Source organism: Sturnira hondurensis, unplaced genomic scaffold (assembly GCF_014824575.4).
Source record: "Sturnira hondurensis isolate 20B ecotype Veracruz unplaced genomic scaffold, ASM1482457v3 Scaffold0003801, whole genome shotgun sequence".
NCBI classification, from domain to species: Eukaryota; Metazoa; Chordata; class Mammalia; order Chiroptera; family Phyllostomidae; genus Sturnira; species Sturnira hondurensis.
In genome coordinates this window covers 8,466,676-8,493,622 of record NW_028076432.1, presented here as the reverse complement: position 1 = coordinate 8,493,622, position 26,947 = coordinate 8,466,676, and the positions used below count along the sequence as shown (strand labels likewise).

At 38.2% G+C, this 26,947-nt stretch overlaps 1 protein-coding gene across 1 annotated transcript in view; it reads left to right on the top strand.

Moving 5' to 3' along the window:
- The window catches only part of GRM5 (glutamate metabotropic receptor 5), a 463,609-nt gene that overhangs the window by 423,032 nt on the left and 13,630 nt on the right, over nt 1-26,947 (top strand). The window contains exon 9 of the mRNA XM_037042924.1: nt 24,052-24,147. Within this exon, the coding sequence (XP_036898819.1) occupies nt 24,052-24,147 (96 nt within the window). The remainder of the gene's footprint in view (nt 1-24,051; nt 24,148-26,947) is intronic.

Below are 26,947 nucleotides of genomic sequence, written 5' to 3'. Positions count from 1 at the left end.
ATACATCCCAGGAGTACCAAACAGTATATATTATAGTCCTCTAAACACACCATGTCTCAGCCGTCTCCTTGTTTGGTGTGCTCCTGCCTGTGTAAATTCTACTCTTTGTGCCTCTTCTACTACCTGCCTTTATGTCCCCTCTTTTTACCTAGAAAATACCCTCCTACCCTTCAATTCCTAACACAGATATTACCCCTCTTTTATAAATCGCATTTCCATTCAACTTTCTGAGTCTTCCCATGTAGAAGTCCTCAAGTTGTATTGTCTTGTTGGCTTATGTGTTCTGCTCCTTGCTAAACTTTCAGTTTCTTATAGACATCGCCTTCTATGTTTTCATCACCAGAAACTATCTGTTTTAACGAGTTCCCTAATAAATATATTTTAAGAGAGTGATCAGCAACTTATTCTTCTCTAGTTTCCTATGGAGACCTTGCTTCTCCCCTATTGGTGTCTAAGCACTCAGTATTAGTTCATTGTCCAAGAGAATAAGTCAACTTTTCCTCTCTTGTGCTGATCGTCCTGTCTCTCACTGAGCACGTGGAAAGTAAATGCTAAGAAGATTTAGATCTGGTATGTTGTATTGTTATGAATGATATGTTTCAGGTGTTTAATTTTGGGGAAGAGATATGCTTCGAAATGATTAAGTGGTTGGCTTTGCAATAACTGAAGTGCATTTGTGGGGCTATAAAAGACTTCGTCTGGATTATTTTGATAAATTTCATCTAAAACACTCCCTTTGTAAAATGAATTGATATTCTTGAATGCTGTGATTACAGTGGAGTTTAATTTGCATGTGATGTTAGTGGTCTCATTTGTTACTCCTTGAATTTGACTAAAATATTTTTGATTAATTGCTATAAATTGGTTGGTGGAATAAACTAAGCTTTTCATTTTTTCAAAATGCTGTATTTCCAGCAATGTTCCTCTTATTTGTATTAGCTCTGCTTAGAAGTGGCCTAGCTGCACCCTATCTGGGACATGCCAGTCATTTCTGTTTCAGAACATAACATTTCATACCAGGAAAAGTTTGCCAGAGGCATAATTCCTAGAGTTAATGATTCTTTTTCTTCCCCGAAGCTCCATTCCCTTGACACAGATGAAGTTCTTGAGAAAGAAATAAACAGTGGGAAGATCAGACCCTTTTCTCTAGCTTCTTGGCTAAAATTGGTCCTCTACGTTGCCTGGGTCATTTGGCCACCACTTCTCTGGCATCCTGACCAATTACCCCCAATATACACACACACAAGAAAAGAACAAATATTTACCAAGCTTCTTCCATGTGCTCTGTGCTGTTACATACACTGTGTTATTTGATTTGTTCAACTTTGCAAAGTAAAGATAAACCAATTTTTATAGCTGTGAAAACGAAAACTCATAGAGAGGAAATGACCTTTCCAGGAATGTCCACTTAGCTTGTGACTGAGTTGATTTGAACCTGTCCCTCCCAGGCTTCTTTTCATTGTCTTTGCACTGTGCCTTTTTATATCTTTCATTACTCCTTGGCTGGAGAAAATAGTCCTGTTGGTATGGGAATCAGTTATAGAATTTCAACTCTTGGTTTTCTTCTAGAGAAACTCACAGAGGTGGTAGCATTGAAAAGAAATCTAATTGGGACCATTTGAGTTGCTCATTGGGAGAAGATAAAGCAAGCTACCTAGCTAGAGGTAACTGTAGGCTCAAAGGTACAGAGTGGAGGATTACTTGAAGTCATCCCTGGTCTCCCAGCTGTAGGTGTTCTCTAAGGTCAAGCCATTGCCCTTGGCTCTTTTCTCCTTGTGCTCTCTTCGGAGAACTCAACCATCATTGCCATTTCAATTCTCAAGTATCCTTCCTTAAACTTTAAATGACACCAGCTAGTCCCACCTTCATACCTGGCATCATCACAACCTCAATTCACTCTTATATCAAATAAATTCTCCTGTAACAATTTCTTTATTTCTGTGTTTCTGTTTCTGTGATAAATGCTACTCCCTCCACTCAAAATGTCAGTCCTGCTTAATTTGTCCTTGTCCTCAACTTAAACATATTAAATCAGATATTACATGCTCTTGTGATATTGAATGCTAGTTTAAATCATTTTTTCAGACATTTTGGATTTTTATTCTTTTTGTTACTTCCACAACTGTTATAGCGCTCCAACACCTTATCCCTGCACGTCTGCATTACTGCAGTAGTGATTAAACCCAACACATTGGACCAACTCAGACATAGCCCGTGCTCTTTCACATCTTACATGTTGAAAACATGCTGACAATTCCAGGCTTTTCATAATGTCTTCAGCTTACCTTTCCTACCTTTTCAACCTTGCCTCACACTGTTCTTGGGCTCTAGTCTTCTGCGTAAATCAAGCTGCCTCCCCCGTGAACCCCAAACACTTTTGTACTTTGCTTCATCTACAAAGTATTTACTGAGCATGAAATTCATTCTCATTCATCTTACTCAATCCAGTTTATGTCATTTATAAAGCCATTATTTACTCTAATCCACAAAAGTTCTAAATACATATATACCATATTAATGACTTTACCATTCCCTTAGATTGATATATATATCAATATATATGATACATATTGTATATAAATATGAGAGCCTTTAAGTTGTTGTAATGTGTATGATGTCTTATCTCTGTAATAAAATTTAAAAATTTTTCTCATATTTTCAGTTACTATGAATTCTCCATAGTATGTAGAAAAATATTCTTTCTTAGTTTTGACTGCTGAAGAGTTTGTACAGGAACATCTTTCTAAAATAAAGAAAGCTTTATTGAGTCAAGTTACATTGAAACTACATTAGGTTAGTTATACTGTTGTAACAACAACAGCAATACACAATACATAATGTAATCACATATATAGATAGGAATAGATTAAATATAGATATAGATAAACATAGATATAGATCAATCCATTGATGATAAAGCAAAAGTCATGTGACAGAGGACTCGTCCAGAAAGGTGAGAAGAAAATGTAGATGGATACTATAGGATCAGACAAATGAGGTACAGATTTTGTATTTTGTCCTGAATTTGATAGGAAGCTTTGGAAGTTTTCAGAAGTTACATGATCATATTAATACATTAAAACTATCACTATGATTTCTGTAAATAAAATACAATACAGAATGTAAAGAAGGAAAAGGGGAAATTAGATATCCATTATGCCAGACTAGGTAAAAGATTTTTAATGATTTAAAATAGAAAGTAAGACTTAACGATTATTATGATATATATAAAGGAAAGAAAAATTAAAGATGAGCCCCAGGTTTTATGACCTGTGAAAATGGAAGGATGGGGACCTGTGTCACTCAGCCTTGGGGAGGACAGATATGAAGGGTAAAATCAAGCGTCAGTTTGGACATGTTAATACTATATGTCGTGTGCTTAGAGTAGAAGTCCAGGATAGAGATTAAAATAAGAATGGGAGGGGGAGCCATCCACACTCATTGATGATAATAGGACTAAATTAGAAGAAATTTGGGATGGGGGAATGGTAAGCGAAAGGAGAGAAAGTCTGAAGAAAGATAAGTTTGGTTTTGAAATCGTGAAATTCAAGATGCACAAGACATGTAAGTGAACAAGTCCAGGAAACTGCTGAGAAAACTGGCCTGAAGAGCAAGAGAGTTTGGTGTTTGAAGCACAGTTTAGGAGGGCCAGGGGCAGGGCCCAGGGACCAGATAAATCAAGGGAAGTTGAGAACTAAACCAAGAAGTCCTAAATGTTAGTATTAAGTACACTTAAGACCCAGATACAAGTGATACCAGAAACAAATAAAAAAAATGATTCAAAATGAAGGGGTGGTCAATAGTTCTAATGTTACAGAGAAGTAAAATTAGACGGAGTGAAGAGTCTTTATCACTGGATATGGTAACCGGATATGGGTTTAGCTTTAAAAAAAAGAAAACAATTTTAGTATTGATATTTTTGAGGAAGCTTTTTATTTCCCAAAGGACCAAGCAAAGAAGGAAATCAGTGTTCATTCACCCAGTAGAACTCTAAGTAGTAGCTACAGGAGGCCACAGAGTAAACTTTGATACAAATATACAAATTACCAAGATGCAAGTGGGACATCCATAACTGAGGATGCTATTGGTACCAAGGGCATTGAGACCCATGAAAACTTCCACTTGGGATAGGTTTCAGTTCTTGAGAGCTTTCTTGCTTGCTCTTCCCAAGTTTCATACTCCTAAATCTACTACATACATAGCCACAAGTTTATAAACTTCACTGCAAGAGCAGGCAGGGGAGCCCTGGGGGGTGACAGTCCTGCCACAAGCATGGCAGTGCCACCCAAGGACTGGGCTGCTGAGCAGAGCCAACTGGTCCTGAGGAGTATGTGAGAACGAGGCCCCCTAGAGGGCAGCAGAGCCTCACAGGGCCAGGGAGAACTATTGTACCAAACCAGGGGTTAGCGGGCAGCTTCACAAGGCAACACAAGGGGGCAATAGACACTTTTATGGAAAATGGGATTTAGTGGATTAAAAGAACAGTTACACGAGAGTTAGAAAGATCTAAGTTGTATACCAGATAACAAAAACAAGTGGGCTAAAAAAAGGCAAGTTGGGCACCGGTCCATCACAGGCTAGCAAGGTGCTCTGCTTGGTGAATGCGAAGGATTAATACCCAAACAATAATAATAAATAGGTACTATTTGTTGAAAATCTATTACTTATGCTGCCTCTTATGAACTAGTTGATATTTTAGGCACCAGAGAGATGAAGAGGAATACACCAGATAACTCCTCTCCTCACAGTAGAGCCAGAGATGTAAGCAAATAGCTAGAGAATTGTAGCTGTTTTAAGTCTCTCCTGAGGGCACTACAGGTGCACAAAAAAGAAGTAATTACAGGAGAGGTGACTGAAAAGGCCTTAAAGAAAGAACAACATGATGGTATTATTCTGGTGGTGGTGCGTTTTCTCCCTTCTCCTCTGATTTCTCTAGGTCTATCCCTGAAACAATCTTTCACCTCACCTCATTCATTCACTCTTTTATTCAGCACGTGTCTTTATTGAGCACTGTCAGAGTTCAGTCACTGTTGTGGGCATCGGGTTGCAGATGTGGTGTCCGACATGGCAATTACAGGCAAGGCAGTGAGCTGGCCCCTGTTGGTTTTCTCCTCCTCCCCTCTCCGCACCCTGCCCTCTCTCTAGTGACAAAAAAGAAAACTAAGGCCTTCAATTCTAGTAAGTCTTGTGAGGAAGGAAGGTAATGGAAAAAGAACACAATGCCTTTCACTTAAGTAACTGGTCTCATCGCTTATGCATTCAACAAACGGTGATTGCACACCTGAGCTAAGCTTCTGCCTGTCACCCCAGGTTAAGTTCAAGATGCATCATGACATTTCCCATTTTAATCCTAGGATCTTCCCGTCTTAGCCACACATTGATGTTGTTTTCTTCATCATCGATTTCGTGTCCTCTCTTTATGTCATCCCCATTAGATTCTAAGACAGCTCTTAGATTCTCAAGGAGCTCAGAGCTATGCAATGTACCTTCTTATGTCCACTCAGACCAAGCACTGTGCAAAGTATCAAGAAGGTGCATCATACGTGTCTGAGTATATTATTTATAATCAGAAAGACGCACTTTTGAATTCCAACATCAACATTCATCAGCTGTGTGAATCATAGCTCTCTTTTAAATAACATCATCACTGTCCTTCTCCAGGGTTCTAAGGATGTGTGAGAACATCCTAATGCTACATAAAAACATAAAAATATAACATGTATAAAAACTCCTAACACAGGCCATGTTTTCTCTTCCTCCTTTCCTATATTTTCTTTAATCTTTAGAGTTCAGCAGAGCAGACAGGGACCCTGGCTTTGCCTTACTGTGACTTGGAGCAGATACACAATGGCTCTTGCCCACTTTGTTTATCTGTAATATAAGAATAAAAATAATGCCTACCTCATAGCATCTTTGCGAGATTTCGTTATGTTAACATCCATTTAAAACATCAGTGCTGTGAGTTAAGTAGCATTGCTTCCATTATTCAAAGAGAAAATTTCAGGAAAGTTATATAAATTATCTCATATCATACAGCTCCAAGTGGTAGTGCTAGGAAATCAAAACCATGTTAATTAATTCCAAAGTCAGTCCACTTAGTTGCTATGATTTGTTGCCTATTTCAAGTCAACTAAAGTGAAATAGTTTAGAAAAAATTGAAGAACTATTGTATATCCATATATGTATGTTTGCTTATGATATATAGAGATATGTGTGTCACTTAGTGTATGTATGTGGTTATACATGTATGTGTACATATATAGTATATATATTGCTATATAATAGCATACATTAATTTACTACACTCTGCCATGATAAATTCCTGTATTTCTAGATCACCAAGGAAGTCCTAGTTCAGTATCTGGTACATAATAAGTCCATAAGAAACACCAGTGAATTTACCATAGAAAAGACCTTACAGAATAATTTGTAAGTAATGTTTCTTTGGATATGTCCTATTATGAAATTAAAACAATCTCACTTTCAATATATCATGATAGACACTGAGCGATGTGGAATTTGCTTGGCAAAATGGAGGAGAGATGGCAAAACTAGTGAATCCTTCTGTTAACAATATATGTTGACTATAAGAAAGTACATTATCCCCAAACCACGAGAAATATAATTCCCTTTATTAAAATGGCGCTATCAAACAATGTGATAAGGAACAAAAGGAGAGTAGAAAGGCAGGTAGAGTCACGCACTTGTGATTGTGTCACGCTGTCCAGTGTAAAGGAAGCTCGAGTAAGGGCACAACTCAGGGTGCCAGGGCTTCCCTGTCTTTGGGTCATCCCCACCCGTAGGAGCGGCACCTGTCACGGGAAAATGACCTCCCTTCCTCTCACCCCTCACATACCCTCCCTCTACCACCCCTACCTCATCTCGGTCTTATAAAAATCAAGTGGTTTTAAAATCTGAGAGAGAGGGAAGCTAAGATCCTTTGCCAAAATTTGGGAACACTTGATTTTTTCAACAGTAGTCAACAGACAGAGGAATGGAAGGAGGAAGGAAAATCCTGGTGTGTGAAGGTGGGGCGGGAGCAACAAAGGGGCAGGGAGAAGACTGGAGGAAGAAAGAAAGACTGAAGAAAGGAAATAATTGGCAAACAAACAACTTTGTTGAGATAAGGATTGCTGAATGAACCTGTGTGTAAAACGGAAAGAGAGCTCGATGAATGGCGTCAGGTTTGGATAAATACCACAGCTTCACCTTTGATAAACATTCTTGCTTTTACCATTTTACAATTGCACTCATGCATAAAAGCAACTACTGAATACAAGGCCCTATGCTAAGGGCCTGTGAAAAGAACAGGCATGCCCTTGCCGTGGTGAAGTTTACAGTCTAGTGAAAGAGACAGATAACAAACTAGTGAGCAAATGACTAATGGTACTTTGTAATAACAAGTGTTATGAAGAAAGAGACTATGGCTCTACTAAAGATCAGTAGGGGAGAAAGACTCAGATGCAGTGAAGAGTTTCATCTATCTCCATAGCATTTTCAAATCCAGCCTAAGTCGCAGCAGCACAAGTTAGGGTGTGGGAGTGAACAGATCATGAGAGCTGAGTCTAAATGGAAGTCAAATTAAAGATTAATTAACCCACAAGATTTAATGGAGATGATACAGGGCAGGTCCCACATGAGGACTCATGGTTTCAGAAGTATTAGGAGATGCACAGGCAAAAAATAAAAACAAGGCAAAATATTTTATAGTATTTTAGAACTGTCTGAGAAAAGCCTGCCAGGTTATAGAAATTACTAGTAAGGAAAAAATGTCAAGTATGGAAGTAACATATTTTGCACTCTATTAAGATCAAGAATTTTACATAAATTGTCTGAATGGATTTTCAACATTTCTATTTTGCAGATGGGGCAATTGTAACTCAGAAAGCATTAGCAAGTCTGGTAATAACAGCTGGGTAATTTATGATTTCCATTCCTGTTTTTTCTTCTTTATTTTTATTATTGACACAATTGCAGATGTCCCCATTTTTCCTCTTTCCCCTCTTCCTCCCCCTTACACAACATTTTCTTTGTCCATGGGTTATGGACATATATTCTTCGGCTAATTCCTTCACCTTCTTTCATCCAGTCCTCCACCACCCCAACGCCCTCTGACAGCTGTCAGTCTGGTCCATGTATCCATGACTCTGTTCTATTTTGTTCTTCAGTTTACTTTGTTCATTAGATTCCACATAGAAGTGAGATCATTTATTTGTCTTTCACTGACTGGCTTTTTTACTTAACATAATTGTCTAGAAGGGAAACTGAGATGCAGGGGTAGAGACAAGTTTTATGATACTTAAAGTTCATACAGTTTGGTTGGTAGTTACAAAAACAGTCATGAGGATGTAAAGTACAGATAGGAGATACAGTCAATACAATAGTAATAACAGTGTATTGTGTCAGTTGGGGGTGATCACTTCATAGGGTATCTAAATGTCTAATCACTATGAGTACACCTGAAACTGATATACCATTGAATATCAATATCAATTTAATTGATATTCAATTGCAATTGAAAAGTGTTTCAATTTAAATAGAAATGGAGATCACATGGAGGGTTAGCAACAGGGGAGTGGGAGGAGGAGAAGGGGGGAGAAGGTACAGAGAATAAGTAGCATAGACGGTCGGTAGAAAATAGACAGGGGGAAGGGCAAGAATACTATGGGAAATACAGAATCTAAAGGACTTGTGACACATGGACATGAATGAAAGGGGGGATGGTGGAGGAGGGGGTGTTCAGGGTGGAGGGGAATGAAGGGGGGAATAGGACAACTGTAATGGCATAATCAATAAAATATATTAAAAAATAGAAATATAAAGTTCATTCAATTTGGGAAGCTCTATTTAGGAAAAAGATTATCAAATGTGAGTACAGAGATAAGAACAGAGACTTACAAGAAATTGCTTTGAGGAAAGGGCTCTGATTCTCCATCAGTTCCAAAGAAAATCTGCTTCCATGGGGAAGCACTAAAGTTTGGGCTCCAGCAGACCCCAGGCTGAGGAAGTCAAGCTGCTGAGGGTCAACTGTAACCAAGGTCAGTACCCAAGAGGCATCAGGCTTCCTGTCTACTTGGGTGGAAAGGGTCAGAAAAGAACAAAGGCAGGGTCTCAAGCCAGTAGATCAGGAGAAAAAAGGAAGGGTTTGAAAAATAGCAGTTACTTGTGTGCTTTAAGCCATTTAAAGATGAACCAGGCCCAACAAATGTCCCAGCTAGCGTTTGTAACCAGCATTTTTAGTGAGAACCAATATGCACATGGTTAACCAACCCAGTAACCTTGGGCAAGATGTTTAATCTCCCTGTGTCCTAGGTTCTGCCCCGCTCATGAAACAGGGATGAAAACAGAACCTAATTCATAGGGATGTTGCAGCAATTACCTCAGTAATTTGCCTGGTATATTCCAAGTGCTCAGAAATTATTGGCTCTTACCGTCATTATTATCCATCTTGATCTGACTTCAGTGCTCTGTCAGTTGTTCACACACAAAAATGTTAGGAAAAATTTCTGTTGGAAAATGACTCCCCTGTCTTTAGGAAGAAAAATTATTTTGTCTGAAAATTTTCAATCTTAAAATAGAAGCTTGCAACTTTTAATTAATGTTTTACTGTAATCTTCCTTTAGGCTGACCCTGTGCTAATACGCAGACACTCCCTTTGGGAAACATTCTGTTCCTCACTGGAAAGTTTTCCCTTTGGAGGATGTTGTGTAAGCCTGTGAAGCACCTTAGAATCAGTTTTAAATCTGGATCTTCCTGGGTTTCTGTTGATTGCGAAACAAAGTAGCAAAGCTGAGCGAAAGCACACAATGAAAAGGCAATGACTTAAGATGATTCATTTCTGAAAACAAGTTCTCATCATAAGGGGCATTAAAATACATGTTTTGGGAATTTTCTAGAAGTGAAATGAAAGGCTTTACTCAATACAAAATTTAACACATTTCCATAATATTGCTATGATGCAATTTATTAAACTATTCTCCGGTGGTTTGTTTGCTCTTGGTTTGTTTAGGGTTTGTTGTGTTTTTTTTTTTGCTATTTTCTATAACACCAAAGGAAAAAACCTTTATATATAAGCCTTTGAGCAGCTGTTGAATTATTTCCTTAGAATAAATTTGTATGAATAGAATTCCTGGGTCAACATAGCTGATTCTATACATTTTAATTGTTTATTTGTACTGCTTTCCCACCTGTCAACCTCCACCTTCCTTTTATTTCACAGAGGACACAGTAATACGTTCCTTGGCAGTTTCTCAAATACTTTCGCAACTTATGTTCATCCGTGACATTACCTTCTGGGACCATTAATCATGGTCAATTTTCATTGTTAATCTGAAATCTTTGAATGAATCAATTTGACATTTCAAGTCTGGGCAAAAGCTCTTTTTCTGCATATAGAGACCACAAGATCTGCTGGAACACATGGAAAACCATTCTAATACATTTACTTACATATAGATACACAGAGGGTGAAAGATGAGACTGAAATAAGGAATTAAGTGGCACTATTACTTTGTGAAATTAAACTAGATCAGGTTACTCTTTCCGTCTAAACTGAGGATCTGTAAGAACTTTTCTTCTGTATTCTAGTATTCTCCTTTGGTCAATTGGATTTGAAAGATTGACTTGGGCTTCCTTTTGGCTCTCTTGGCAACACCTGAGGGTTGTTGAAATATTCCACCACCTCATCCTATCTGTCTCCTGGTATCACGGCGTCCCACACATCGACGCCACCTGGCAATTGTCAGCATCGCCTCTTCTACTGCCTTCAGATTTCTGTGTGTTCCTGTGTGGGTGGACATGGCAGTCTGTGTGCATGTTAGCAGGGCGCCAGGAGGGTGGTCATTCCACTTCACCATTGTGTGGTCCGATTTTGACCTTTGAAAACATAAGTATATAATGTGCTCAAAGCCTAGCTCCACTAAGCACACACTATTTCTTTCATGTATGACATTTTCAGTCTCTGGAATGGGTTATAAGATTATATAGATAAGTTTTTTTTTCAGCATAAAATGAATAGAAAAGTGAGGTTGTTAATAAAGAACATGAAGCTTGGAAGTAAAACTCTGGTTTCTAGCCCTGCTTCTGTGACTTATCATTTATAGGGCATTGGCCACACTAGGAGGCTTTCTAAACCACAAGTTCCTTGTCTGAAGGATGAGGATAATACTCACATTACTCAGTGTGTTGAGATAATTAAATGGTAATGAGAAAGTCTTCTATAATATTTTAAATGATATTCAAATGTATATCTCAGTTTCTCTCCTTACTTTATCACTGTCAGAAACCAAAATTAGGGTAGTCAAAAAGGTAATGTGGCAATAAATCTGGAAAATAAAATACATTGTGCTGCACTTAGCTTCATAGATTTTTAACTTAGACATGGTTTCTGAGTAATGTTTAAGCTATCACCTATGGGTAGGCATTAGATCTGAACTTTGCCTGTCTGGAGTCCAAAGCTGAGGTCTAATCTGGGGTTTGAGGAACCAACAATGGAACAGGGTGGAATATACCCAAAGCTGTTAGAAAGGTTCATAGCGGTACAAGGAAGTTGAGGCAATGATTGGAGCAAAATCAAGATTAAGAACTAAAGGCAGAAACACGCTGTCCAAAACCAGAAGAGGCACTGGAAAGGGAGGATTAAGAAAAAAAACCTGTCTCCAAAGGTTCTTATAAGGGGACTCAAATACGATGGTACCTGAAAGAGAATGATGGTACCTAAAACCATCATTGAGAAGAGCCCCGGACCACTTTTACCTGGATCTATAAGTGACTGGGTAAGAGAGAGTAAGCACATAATGACACTGAGCTTTGTTTTCTTCGTTTGCTCTTTTCTTGGCATTTTCTTTGTTTGCTGACTTGAAGGGTAATTCAGAGAAATCTTTGGCAAATAAATTCATGCCGACCAATGCCAGTTCTGCAAACATGTGTGACCAAAAGCTTTATCAAAGTGTTTACTTACAAGTGCTCTGACTCATGACAGTTCCTGCTAACTAATCACTTTGAGAATGCAAAACTAAACCCACAGTAACTGGTTATTTTGGGTTCCTGGATCCAATTACATGGTGGGGGCAGGGAGACTTCATCACACCAGCTCGAAATTCCCCGGACGCCAGCTTGTGTCCTATAATTCAACTCAATTCTGACACTTTCTACCCAGAGATAGCATCAGATCCCACAGGTTAAACCAGTCCTAAACCCAAGTTATCACCTGTGCTGATGGATGAGCTGTAGGCTGGAAGTTCCAGTGACCTCCTCCTCGGGCTTTAGATGCCAGCTCTAAGCCCAGGTTGTTACTTGTACTTCTGACCGACTGCCTATAAATCAGAGGCCTCCACAGTCCCCTTACCCCCTTCTCCTCCAAACCCCACCGTCATCCATTTTGATTAATTTGCTAGAGTGGCCCCCAGAACTTAGAGACTTATTTTAGTTACTAGATCATTAGTTCATTATTGAAGGACAGCCATGTGAAACAGCCATATGAAAGAGGTATAGGAGCTTCCACATCCTCCCCACATGCCCCTCTCTTCCTATGTCTCTCCTTGTTCACCAACCTGAAGGGACAACTTTACTACTCTCAACACGTGGGAAACTCCTAGGGGGGTTGGAAGCTGTGGACCAGGAATCATGGTCATCAGACTGACCAAATGTATTTTTTTTATAATTTTTCCTTGTAAATCACAATATGACCTGGCTATGACTATAATTAGTATGGCTTCAAGTAAGTGAACAGTGGCATTTGTACCATGGTTATGGGAGACAACTGTTTCATCACCCTCTAAGTAAAGATTATTGGAAACAGTACTTTGTTTTACCCAAACTATCTACCCCTTTTTTCATATACATATCTAATTCTATGAAGACCTGAATAGTGTATATAAAAAGGAACAATATTTTAAAAGACAAAACCAATTAGACAAGATGAAATTATTTGTCAGTAATTTGATTCTTTAGGGTCCTCATAAATACACACACACACACACACACACACAACTTGTAAATACCCAAATCTAAGTAAATGCTGTAAATAACCTTAGAAATTCTTAGACTCATTGTGAATAGAAAAAGTAATGAAAGCAAAGTAAGAGGTAGGATTTGGTATCAGAGAATCTAAAATCTAGTTCAAAGTGGTTTACATGATAAGGAAATTAATCTCATATAAAAAGAAGTTCTAAAGTTAAAAAGGCTAAGTCAGTGTTCAGAGACATTGCCCAGAACTGACAATGAAAAAAACTTCTTTAAGTTTTCAAATTTTTGGAATGTTAGCTTTGCTTCTCTCATGCCTGCAAAATAATATAGGTGTGGTGTTGTCAGGTATGACATCCAGACAACTGTCCAGAGCAAAAAAAGAATTGTGTTTTCCAGCTAAAACAAAAAAAAAAGTTTTTAGAAATCTCCAGAAGAATTGGTTTATTGGGTTACAGTTATCATCTTAGCCTGATAAAGACCTACCTCCTTAAGGTAAGGAGGAGGCAGCTTACTATGAAGAATGTGGCCATGGGAAAGAAGGGTAATTTTTTTTAATGAGTATCTTTTATACAGATTTCCTGGTTTCAGTGTTTCACTTTCTGCCAATCATTTCCCCTGTATTTTTTGCTCACTCTATAAGTTTCCTGCCCAAAGTAGCTATTTCACTTTTCCACCCATACTTTCACAAAACTTAGGTTGCACCAGTTCTACCATCATCCCGCTCCAACGTATTGAGAGATCTAATGCCATTTAATATGAGCTTGCTACTGTTTCCTCCTTCCCACCTGAAGTCGTCCCCATAACTTGGTTCTCCTTTTATTCACTCATTCATGCATGCATCCACTCAACAAATATCACCTGTAATTAGCATGGTGGCATCATAGGCACTGTAAAGACCACGGTGAAGAAGGGGTCCAAAATCCACATCTTCATAGAGCTTACATTCTTTTGAAGATTCTATTGGCGGGAAAAAAGACAGTAAATAGAACAAATAACTAAAATATAAATTATGTTGGATAAAACAAATGTAGGAAATGGTAACAGGAAGAATGGATCATATTTGCATTTTAAAATAGGGTGGTCCTGGTAGGTTACGTTGAGAAAGTAACCTTTGGGAAAAGATAGAAGGTATCTAAGGATATTTGGGGGGAAAACATTGAGGAAGTGGCAACACACCACAGTGGGAGGGTGCCTGTGGTAGGGGGCTCTAAGTAAGGACAGATACAGGACCAGAATAGGAGGCTGTTAGAGTTTTCAAAGTTAAGAGATGATGGTGGCTTGAACCAAAGTAGTAAAAGGAGGTGGTAAGAAATGGTCAGATTCTGGGTTATGTTTTGAAGATGGAGCCTTCAGTGTAGCTACTGTTCAATGATGAAGTATAAGGGAAAACTTGTGGTCTCTCCTTTTTTTTCACAACTATTTTATATCAAAATTTCTACATTAGTTATTCCCTTTACTCAACATCTTTAATTTTTCTTTCTTCCTTGGTATCTTGACTTAAGTCTACAAAGTTGCCTCATTTTGTAATTATTAAAATCAAAACAAAAACAACAGCAAAGCCCTTTGAAGGTTGCTACTTTTCCATTGCATTCATTTATTCATCCATGCATTCATTTATTCATTCATGCATTCATTTGCAAGGTGTACTTGATCTGATCATTTTTTAAATTCTCTAATCATCCAGGTTTATGCTCAGCCTTGAGAGTGCCTTCTGGATCGCAATTTTTGGTATGAAAAGCCTTTAATGGGTTTTCTACAACATTTGGAATGACCTGTTCTGTAATTGCTTCAAGTGTCCCTCACTCAATAATTTACCTTTTCTGCACCTTATTTGCCAAAAAGTACTCTTTTCTTTCCATATCATTTTCTCTGCTCATACCACACTTATATGTTGAATAACAGCAGGTAGTTGAGGAAAAAGAGGATTTAAATTTGCTTTGTAAATGGAATGCTTTCATAATGGTTTAAATGAAGATTTCCTTGAAGAACATCCTTCTACCCACTTATTCCCCAACCTTATCCTCCAGCCCCACTAGTATCTATTCCATATTGAATTACTAAAATTAAAATGTACTGAATTAATAAAGTTAATAAATATTCAACATTTTCCATCTCACACTCACTATTCACTGACTTCTAAGAGAGAGATCATGTTATTTATTTTTACTCTGAATACTTTAAAGAATGATAGGATGCCCTGAACAGGTAGCTTAGTTGGTTAGAGTGCTGTCCAGATATGCCAGGGTTGCAGGTTCGATCCCTGGTCAAGGTACATATAAGAATCCTAGGTGCCTGTCAGTAAATGAATGGATCAAAAAATTGTGGTACATATACACAATGGAATTCTATGCAGCAGAAAGAAAGAAGGAGCTCCTACCCTTTGCAACAGCATGGATGGAACTGGAAAGCATTATGCTGAGTGAAATAAGCCCGGTGTTGAAGGACAAATACCATATGATCTCACCTTTAACAGGAAGCCAAACAACAAAACAAACAAGCAAGCAAAAGAAAAACAAAGACACTGAAATAGAGAACAGGGGGACAGCGACCAGAGGGGAGAGGGAGGGAATTTCAGGGGAAAAGGGGAAGGATTTACAGGAACTAGTATAAAGGACACATGGACAACAACTAAGGGTGAAAATGGGAGGGAGGTGGGGAGCACAGGGGGTAGGCTGGGATGGGAATAAAAGACAGAAAACTGTACTTGAACAATAATTAAATTTAAAGAAAAAAGAAAAAAAGAATCAACCAATGAATGAACCAATAAGTGGAACAGCAAATCAACCTCTCTCCCCCCACCCCCACACATACATCTCTCCTCTTACACTCTCTCTCTTCCTCTCTCTCTAAAAAAATAAGAATGATAGGTTAAGTAAAATACATATACAATGATTTCCACCCATATAGGAAAATATCTCTCTGTAGTTTTCACTGAACTGAATGATACTTGGCTTGGGAGAGAAAAAAAGGTTAGGTGTAGAAGTTCAGAGAAATTAACTCAGTGCTTCTCCTTCAATAAGTAGAGTTTGGCACATGGTAGAACTCAGCATGGGAGAAATGATAAAAGAAAATTATTTATCAAGATAATTTTATCTGTAAGAGAGAACAAAACCTGAAGCAGAACAAGCCATGACAACATTTTGGAGTCAGGGAAGTGTGCCTCTAGTGCCTTCAGCTTTCCCCTTTTCTGTCCCCCTTTCTCCTTCACTGTTGAGACCTCTAACATCCCTATCCTGTCTTCCTCCACTCATTTCCAGCCATGTTGTCAGAGAGTCTGCAATATCTACCTGAAAAATCCCTCCAGCTTCAGAAATAATCCCCCAGAGTTCCTGCTATTTCACCTAATGTACAAATTATTTTTAAATTTCTTCATTCTATTCTAGTGTTTCATCTCATTCTGGACTCACTCATTCTGGACCACATAGCCTATATATAAATGTCAGCAATCCTATGTTTACCAGATATTGATAGGAAAGGAGGAAAGAGAGTGAAGAAATAGAATTTTTTATTCAAACCATAATGAAAAAATTATATTTTATATCTAATCCTGAGAAAGTCTTACTCCCATATCTTTAAATTTCTCAGATGACTATAGGCTCTTGTAGAACTGAGTAAAAGAAACTAAAGCTTCCTGGATAAAAGAGTTATAAAAGAAACAATGACAAAAATCTTCACAAAAGGTAGCTAAAGCTAATTTCAGAACAAATCATTCTTAGATCTATTAAAATTTTGTGACATTTTTATGTCAAGGTTATGGCCCAGAAATCAAAGTGTCAAAGCTATGTGGAGTACAAATCTAAATGTCTGGAAACTGTACCCCCCCCAAAAAAAAAAGATTAAAAAACTCCGGCCCTGGCTGGTGTAGCTCAGTGGGTTGAGTGAGGGCCTGCAAACCAGAGTATTGTGGTTCGATACCCAGTCATGGCACATGCCTAGGTTGCAGACCAGTTCCCAGCAGGGGACACATGAGAGGCAACCATACATTGATATTTCTCTCCCTCTCTCCTTCCCTTCCCCTCTAAAGATAAATAAATAAAATCTTTAGAAAAACCTCTTAATTCAGTATCTGGCATTTGGTAGGTACTCAAAACATGTTTTGAGGAAATGCTTACATTAACAGTGTTATAAAAGTTTTTGAACAGGTAAGATGAGCAAGTCTGTAGGCCCCTCTCTCCACTGACTCCACATTCACATGCTCTCTGTGAACATTTAACCCATGCTCATGGTATATGCAACCATTGGTTCACGGCTTCTCAATGAATATCCGTTCCCCCAACCTCCAGATTCTTACANTTTTATGTCAAGGTTATGGCCCAGAAATCAAAGTGTCAAAGCTATGTGGAGTACAAATCTAAATGTCTGGAAACTGTACCCCCCCCCCAAAAAAAAAGATTAAAAAACTCCGGCCCTGGCTGGTGTAGCTCAGTGGGTTGAGTGAGGGCCTGCAAACCAGAGTATTGTGGTTCGATACCCAGTCATGGCACATGCCTAAGTTGCAGACCAGTTCCCAGCAGGGGACACATGAGAGGCAACCATACATTGATATTTCTCTCCCTCTCTCCTTCCCTTCCCCTCTAAAGATAAATAAATAAAATCTTTAGAAAAACCTCTTAATTCAGTATCTGGCATTTGGTAGGTACTCAAAACATGTTTTGAGGAAATGCTTACATTAACAGTGTTATAAAAGTTTTTGAACAGGTAAGATGAGCAAGTCTGTAGGCCCCTCTCTCCACTGACTCCACATTCACATGCTCTCTGTGAACATTTAACCCATGCTCATGGTATATGCAACCATTGGTTCACGGCTTCTCAATGAATATCCGTTCCCCCAACCTCCAGATTCTTACAGCCTTGTGTCTACTAAATAGTCCACTTAGATATCCCACCAGCTTCTCAAACTCAATACTCCAAAATGAAGTTTTTTATGTCTACCCCCAAATATATGCATTTTCTATATTTCCTTAACTCAGGTGTAAGTACACCACCCAAGGCAGTAACTGGAGTAGCGTTCCACACATCTTTCTCTTACACTCATCATCCAGTAGATCCTACTCATTTTACCTCCCCCATATTTTTGAAACTGTACCATACTTTTAATTCATATCATCAGTACCCTAAGGCATTATCTCATCATCCTTCACATGGACTATTGCTCTAGTATGAGTCTATCTGTAGTTTTGTCCCCTCAAATCCATAGTATTTTGTCTAAATGTCATTCTGACCACACTTTTATTCTTAGCTCAAAATGTCACAGAGGAATCACATAACCCACAGGATAAATTAATCCATAGACTACATTTTATATATGCCTCTCCATCCACACTGCCCATTTTACCTTGTCTCATTTTATTCTTGATTACCATAAAAAATGCTAAACACTGTGTCCCTATGTATACCATGTGGCTAAGCCTATCCATGTGTTTGCTCTTGATTTTTCTTCTGCCTGCCTACTCATCTTTTCACACTGTTCCCACTCATCTCAAGATTTATCTTAGGTGTTGTATCTCACTAAAATTTTCCCGCCATTCTAGTATGTGGTAGGTAGGCCTTTTTGTATGTTCCTATAATAAAACTTCTCACATTGTTTAAAAATGTTCTGCATCCTCCCACTCCTGGTTGTGAGCTTATCAATGGCATAGAGTTAGACACATGCTCCTTATCACAATGCCTGGCATGTAGAGTATTCCATAAATAGGTTGAATGACTAAACTAAACATACATAGTACATCTATAGGAACACAAATGAAGGAACAAAATTTAAAGTCCTATGCTAGGTCCTCCACTGGCTGTCTTTGTTAACTGTACCACTCATTTTCAAAATGGGGTCAAGGAGAGAAAAGCTAAATAACAGACTTTCATCGTTTTGTTTCTAAAGTTAATGGCATCGTTACTTCAAGGGATATTTAATAAGAGGAGCTTTGGAATCAGAGTGACCCAATTTCTAATCTTGGGTTTCCCACTCATAACCACTATGAACTTGGACTTATTGACACTGATCCTAAATGCCTGTCTCTTTGGAATGAGGACATTAGCATCTACTATATACATCATTAAGAATTAAGCATAATGTACTGAAAAGAATGTGGCACATTCAATATACCATTATGATTATTATTGCTACTGTAACTTTGAACATAATCCAGTAAACTAAGCATTTCATTTGACAAGTGAGTTAATATTAAAACAGCACGGTACAAGTATGTGTGTGTACATGTATATACACATATTTTAGTAAGTGCTTAAAAGAGACATGAATTTGTTATATAAGAAAAATAGTTTAGATTGACATTAATACACTAAAACTATAAAAAGCTTAAACTATTTTAATTGAGTTATATATTTCTGAAAAAACACAAATAAAAAGAATTTTACTTCTGCAGAAAGAACTGTAAAAGCTTTATTAGTTGCTTTAAACAGCACATTATTGGTAAATGGAATAATGCATATATGAATGAATGAAAATGTGAATTATTTAAGTATATGGTAACCATAATTAAGCTGTAATTATAATTATAGACAAACTATAAAGTTCCCATCTGAAAGCAAGATGAGCTTCCCTAACTGAATGGCATTTTCACCTTATTTTGAATATAAGAAATACTTGAAAGTTCCAAAAAGTCAACTATCTCTTGCTTTATTGGAATGAGTTGGGATTCATATTTCTTTTGTTTTTTGTTTTGTTTTGTAAAAGCTTTTAACAAATGAGGTTGAAGTCTGGCTTTGATAGAATAGGATGTTTAGGATGTATTTCATAACCAGGGTTAACTGGCAGAGAAAGGGAGAAGAACTTACAAGCATAAAGAGTATAGACATCTTAAATTATCTATGAAAGATTTCAATTAATTGGCAATTAGACTAACAGAAGATATTCAAAAATACTTTAAGGATCCCTTTGAGTGGCCATCAGTCATTCTAGTCTATTAATATTCTTTTAACTTTTGCTACAGACTAGCATTTTGGTTGTAGAGCCCAATTAATAAATAAGCACAAAATATTTTCTATTGACTTGTGGAATGCCATTCGATGATTGGGGTTTCGCAAGGAATTCTCTTCTGAGGTTTTTAAAAATTTATTGAGGTGACACTGGCTTAAAAATTATGCAAGTTTCAGATGCATGCACAATTCTACAACACATCATCTATACACTGTATTGCTGTGGCTAGGACATCCAGACATCCAGTGCTTTGTTGAATAACTGGTGAAAACAGCCTGTCTTGTTCCCGATCTTAAAGGAAACACTTGTAGATTTTGCCCATTGATTATGATGTTGGATATGAATTTTTCATTTTATGGCCTTTGTAATAATGACATATATTAACTCTTCCACTTCGCTGAGAGTTTTTGTTATGAATGCATGCCGAATTTTATCTGCTTTTTCTGTATTCATTAATATGATCATGTGGTTTTCATTGTTCATTTTGTTTATGTGGTGGGTCACATTTATTGATTTGCAGATATTGTACCAGCTTTAACACCACTAGATCATGGTATACACTTTTCATGTGTTGCTGAATCCTGTTTGCTAACACTTTTTGAAAATTTTAGCATCTATCTTCATCAGGGATATTAGACTACAATTCTATTTCTTTGTAGAGTTTTTATCTAATTTTGGAATTAGGATAATACTGCTCCTATGTCAGATGCATTAATGTTTACTAGAGTTATATCCTCTTGTAGGATTCTTCCCTTTATCATTTTGTAGTGCCCTTCTTTGTCTCTTACTAGATAGAGCCTTGGTTTTAAAGTCTGTTTTGTCAGATATACGTACTACTATCCAGCTTTTTCTTTTTATTTCCATTTACATGAAATATTGTTTTCCATCCCTTTTAGACTGTGTGTATCTTTCATTCTGAGGTGAGACTCTTGTAGACAGCATTCTGATGTGGGTCTCTTTTGTGTGCATGTGTGTGTGTACACACAAACACACACACACATATATATGTTTTCTTTTTTTATAATATACATGTTTTCAATGATTATGATCATTAGCAAACTTTATAATTAATGCAGTCCTACTTCTCCCAGGATGATGATAAATTCGAAGTTATAAATGTTCAAAAGTGACTTATTTCTCACCCTGCCATGCTCCTGGCTATGCCTCTGCCCAACCTCCCTTTCCTACTCTGTCTCTGGACTTACTTTTTGAAACCCATTTGAACACAGCATTTTTAAAACAAAGAGCTACTGTGCTCTGGTTTCCTCTTGAACCCAGAGTAGAGACATGCTTGATAAGGAGATATTATGTTAAGGGAGATGAGGCTAAACACACTTTTAGTGAGTTGAAAAATCATCCATTTAAAACCAATTAAGATAATTAAAGAAAATGCTCATTTAATTAACATTCTAAACCTTGTTTTCTCATATACTCAGTTACCCTATGTCTTTTGATTGGAGCATTTAAGCCATTTACATTTAAAGGGACTATCAGTAGGTACATATTTATTGCCATTTTATTCCTCTTACTATGTTCCTCGGTTTCTTCTCCTCCTCATTCTTCTTCTTCCTCTTCTTCTTGAAGTAGGCCTTTTGACATTTCTTATAATACTAATTTGGTGGTAACAAACTCTTTTAGCTTTTTCTTATTGGGGAAGGCCTTTATTTCTCCTTCAATTTTAAGTGATAGCCTTGCTGGGTAAAGTAGTCTTGGTTGTGGGTTTTCGCCTTTCATCAGTTTGAGTATTTCATGTCAATCCCTTCTGGCCTGAGTTGTTTCTGTTGACAGCTGATCGTCTTATGGGAGTTCCCTTGTAGGTAACTAAATGTTTTTCTCTCGTGGTTTTTAAGGTCCTCTTTGTTATTTTAATTATGATGTGTTTCAGAGTGGCCCTTTTTGGGTCTACCCTGTTTGGGATCCTCTGCACTTCTTGGACTTGTGTGTCTTTCTTTCATCAGGTTAGGAAACTTTGGGTTATAAGACTTCTTTTCAGCTAGTCTTCACTTGGTTATTTGGGATAATTGTTTTATAATTTAGTTGTAATTCCAGGTTGGTCCTGGGAGGAGATGAGTGTTGCTTCCACCTACTTAGTCTGGTTTGGTCCAATGCTTTACGTCCTCCAGTCAAACCTCTAAGTTCTTTCCCTCTCTTCTTTATGGCCTAGACATAAAGTTACTTGTGTACATACTGCCTGCTTCTGTTATTTCTCTCACTAGTCTGCGAGCTCTATCAGGTAGGACCTGTGGATTATTTATCTCTATTTCCCTAGGACAAAGTCCATTGCCCAGACTTTAACAGATGCTCAATTAACGTCTACTGAATAAGGTAATCCATTCCATTTGCTTGGCTTGATTTAACAAGCCATTTTTATTCAAATACTGAATACCTTTAACATATTTGAGGAGAAAAAATAAGAGGAAGACATTTAGCTTTGGCCAGTGTGGCTCAGTTGGAGGCAGCATTGACCTGTAAACTGAAAAGTTGTGGGTTTGATTCACAGTCAAGGCGCATGTCTAAGTTTCAGGTTACCTAATTGAAATGTGTATAAGAAGCAACCAATCAATGTGTCTCTCTAACATCAATGTTTCTCTCCCTCTCTTCCCTACTCTTTAAAATCAATAAGCACGTCCTCATGTGAGGATTAAAGAAAAAGGAAGACCTCTATCCCAGGACTAATAATTATTTTAATTTTATTTAACTTTGTTTCACTTAAAAATGAATTTTGAGAAACAGGAAAAGAAATTTTTTTTAAAAGTGCCCATACCAAGGGTAAACAAGCATTCTGGTAGTAATTTTATCACTGATTGTTGAATACCAAAAGTAGATGAAGTGCCACAATATCCAGCCCCAGTTTTACAAGTAAAAAAAGGTGATAAGGATAATAAACTCCAAGTATTGGGCTCCTGCAAGCTCTTACTGGCAGCTATTTTCTACTGACTAGGCTGGTGACATTGGTAAAGTCGGTTAAATAAGGCTCAGTGACTTCACTTGGCAAATGAGGATAACAATGCCTCTTTACCCCACAGTCTTACACTGATGAATAAAAAAAGAGACTTTCTGTGAAAGTATGTTGGCTTTGAAGACTGCCATTCAAATATAAGGGCTCATCTGGATGAACCATGTAGCAAACTAATGTTGAAAATCTTGTAACTTATTTTAGATGAAACATCTTAGTAACTTCTAGGAGTGATGAATTGCCAGTTCTGATGCAAAAATTGTTTGAGCCACCCCACACAATTAAAGCAACCCAATCCTGACTTTCAAACTTCAGCTTAATGGTTATATAAACCTCTCACATCAGGGAAATATCTTTTCTCTTTTGACATCACCAGTCTCTAACATACAGGAGTGAACAAAAGTAGGTTTACAGTTGTGAGTATGCAAAACAGAGTTTATTCTTATATAAGTATATATTTATTAATTATTGTATTATTTACTTGTGTTATTTCTCTTCTCCTTATATTATTGTTATTATTTTGTATCCTTACTTATGACTTATCTTTTAGGTAATGATGGCTGGTAACTTAACATAATTTTGACCACCCCTGTAATGTTCGGACATAGTACCACTTCATGAAGGTTCTTTCATGGCAATAATTATTTTTTTAAATGATAAGGGAAGGCAAAAAGTATGGATTCTAAATTTAGACCCCCTGTGTTGAAAATCCTTGGTAAATCTACTTAATGCTTACAATCTTAGGTTTCTTCTTCGGATGCATGGATATGATAACAACAGAGCCTCTGCCACAGGATTGCTGCCAGAATTAAATGGAGTAACATTCTATCTGTCTGGCACATGGTAAACAGTAAAGAAATAACAATTCATTGGTATTCGTCTTTTTCTTAGATGGTAGGGATTGCACTGCTTTTACCACTGGCTATTAAATATGATGAACTCACAGATTAATAAGTAATGTAAAAGAATAGATCACATATAGTTTAACCAAGAAATGACAAAATTGTCTCTACTGTTACTCATTTACTGTCACAGTCATCTAGTAAGTATCACAGGTCAGCTGTTGCTTCAAAAACCAGGAGCCCCTGTTTTGCCTTGGAGTGACCTTCTGCAGCCGCAGCTCCTCCTCAGCCTGGCCAGTTAAGCATACAATCACATCTCTCTGTTTGCTCCTGTCCTTGTTCATGCTCACTAGGTACAAAGACAGGAGACTGGCCCAGCACAAGTCGGAAATAGAGTGTTTCACCCCCAAAGGGAGTATGGGGAATGGTGGGAGAGCAACAATGAGCAGGTAAGCAAACTGTGAGTGGCCTGAGGTGGTGTGAACTAAATGTATGCAAGCTAGAGGAACAGGTGGCTCCCTGGTCTGGGTCCTCACTCAATTGTGCATCCCATACAGTGTGTCCAACCTGGGCCACCACTGGTTTTCTACGTGTGTTTGACTTGCAAAACCCATGCCATCTTCATGTGAAGTGATGGGAGCCTCCTGTTCTAGATGCTGCTGTTTCCCAAGGCTGTGTGCTTTGCATGTCTGAAGCCTTAGCTCAGAGTCAGTTCTCCCATGGATTTTAACATATGGGTAAATCGCTTCTGGAGTTTGCAAAGTGGAAGAGCTCGGAGGAAGTTCACATTTCAGGATTATCCAGTCACTTAAGAAAACAAACGCAAAAGCCTAAGACTGGTTGTGAGAGAAGGACTACAACTGAGGGAAGATGCCAACCCCTGATCCCAAACAAGCCTGGGAATTAATCTGACTTACTCTGAGCATGTCAACTCCTAGCTGAGGGCAAATGCCATGCCAAACTATTGAACTGTAGAGGCAAGAGGCTTTTTGTGAACTGAAATCAGGAAAGCTAGTCCTCCTCTAGCTACAATAGCTTTGCATCTCCTTTACTTCTCTGTGTCTGGTGGTGAACACCCTCTGTTGCTGCGCTATGCATGTTCCTTCTTACCAGGCACTCCCAACTGAGCTGTGCCCCGCAAGCTGGGGTATTTGGAACTAGAAACATCAACTACGCTGTGTTGCATGAAATTAATGTGCTTTATTGCATGGGACTGGGTTTAAAGAAAAGGGCTCTGGAAATGAAGACTCTCAAGATTGACATGAAACAGTTCCAGAATGCTGGAAAAGCCTAGAGGATGGGAGTCACTCGCCATGATGTAACTCTCCACCTCTAATTTCTTGTGGCATTTCCTAATCCATCTGTGAGATGTGGAAGGGAAGCTCTTGCAAATCATCCTGGACTAAAGGAAAGGGGAAGTGCAGAAAGTAGAGTATATACCTGTGTGTGCATGTGCTGAGCGCAGAGCTTAAGAGCCAGCTCCATAACAAGAACATAATCCTGTTGAATCCTGTTGAACTCTTACCCCAAATATTGTGTTTGCTTCCTCAGTAGGGGATCCTTCTGGTTTTCAAAATAATGTCTAACTTTCTTAAAGGACCACTGCATTGCAAACTTCTGGCAAACCATTCACATTGCTGTATGTGAAAATGGTGCCTTTAACTGTGCAACATACAGCCTGAGCAATCACTCATGGCAGCTCTAGTCAAGAGCTTGGCCAACTTCATCCATGGCTCCCAGAGACAAGGCAATGAGAGTGTGTGTGTAGGCACCTATGTGTGCACATTGGTGTATCTGATGGTGTTATGCCTATGATCCCTTTCTACAACTACTTTTGGACCTCAGTGTGTCTGGAAAATAAGCCTCAAGATTGTTTTGTGGGGGTAACTCAACAGACTCCTACTGAGTTTACCAGTTTCCTTCCATCCAGATATGATGAAATGTCATAATTCCTGTCCTTGAAAATCAGTCAAATATCACCCAAGTTGGCTGGACAAGGTGAAAATGAATGCATCAGATAAACACAGGGGCTCTGTCCAAAGTGAGTTAATGATTTGAGGCAATTGTGTACGACAGGAGTTCCTAAACCTAACAAGCTTGGCTGTCTGTCAAAAATAGTGTGGCAAAATCTTAGACAATATAACCCAGAAATCTGTGGCATTACATGTTCCCTAGGCTGGGTAATTTAAGCAGTCAATACTAATATTTAGGAATACTCCATTCATCTACAAAGTGACATGAAACTCTTCATGACAAACTTAGGTCTCAGTCCTGCCATGCAGTGTTCTTCGGAGTGTTTGGTCAATGCTCAGAACTCTCAGATCTGATCAGTCCTCATGTAGATTTGCTCAAGACTGCCTTGACTGGGAATGGACAAGAGACAGTGGGACACAGAGGGCAAGGGGACCCAGAGCACACAGAAGAAACTTCCTTCGGTGAGATCTAGATCTACAGAGGTAGGCATTCAACATGTCTGCACTGAGCATCGTCCAACTTTCTCTACAACAGCAAGATACCATTTAGCTCTTGTTTCCTCAGTTGTTTGGATGTAGCTGAGGTAATGGCAAGGCTTATTGCATTGGTATGTCCTGGTGGGGCAGAGGGGTAACAAGCATGCTGTTGGAAAGACACTTGTGTTGGAGTGACAACCTCGGCCCCCTGGATGAGCATAATTCACTGGGGATAAATGATCTCTTCCTACTTTTTGTTCCTTCTCATTTCTTTATCACTAACTAAAAGCTGACAATGAGAGAGAAAGAATATGTGGGAGACAAAGCGAGTCCTTCAGTTTTCTAAGAGAACTTTCCATTGGGGAAGACAAAAGGCCTAGCAGAGGCCAAAATTGAATCCTTTTTCCCAACTTTATATTTGTTCACATAAACATACATACAATGACATTTATCAAAGAGAAATAAGATTAAAATGAATATTAAGAAAAATTAATCACAGAAGAGACAACTGCAATGTAAACCATTTCTATTAAAAAGTTAGAGTAGTTAATCCCAATTTGCTTACTCTGGGATTGAATGGAAGGGCTGGGAGTCAGACAACTGCATGGGACTTTAATAGATACTTTTAGCATCACCATATAGTCATCTTTCTTATCACTCCCCCCGGTGGCTTCCCAGAGCCATAGTCATTATCATATCCACTTTGCAAATAACTGGGCTGGTTCTGTGACCATTACTAAAAACCAGACCCAGGGAGGGGCTAAGGAATCTCAAACCACAGAAAACCAGGAGGGACACG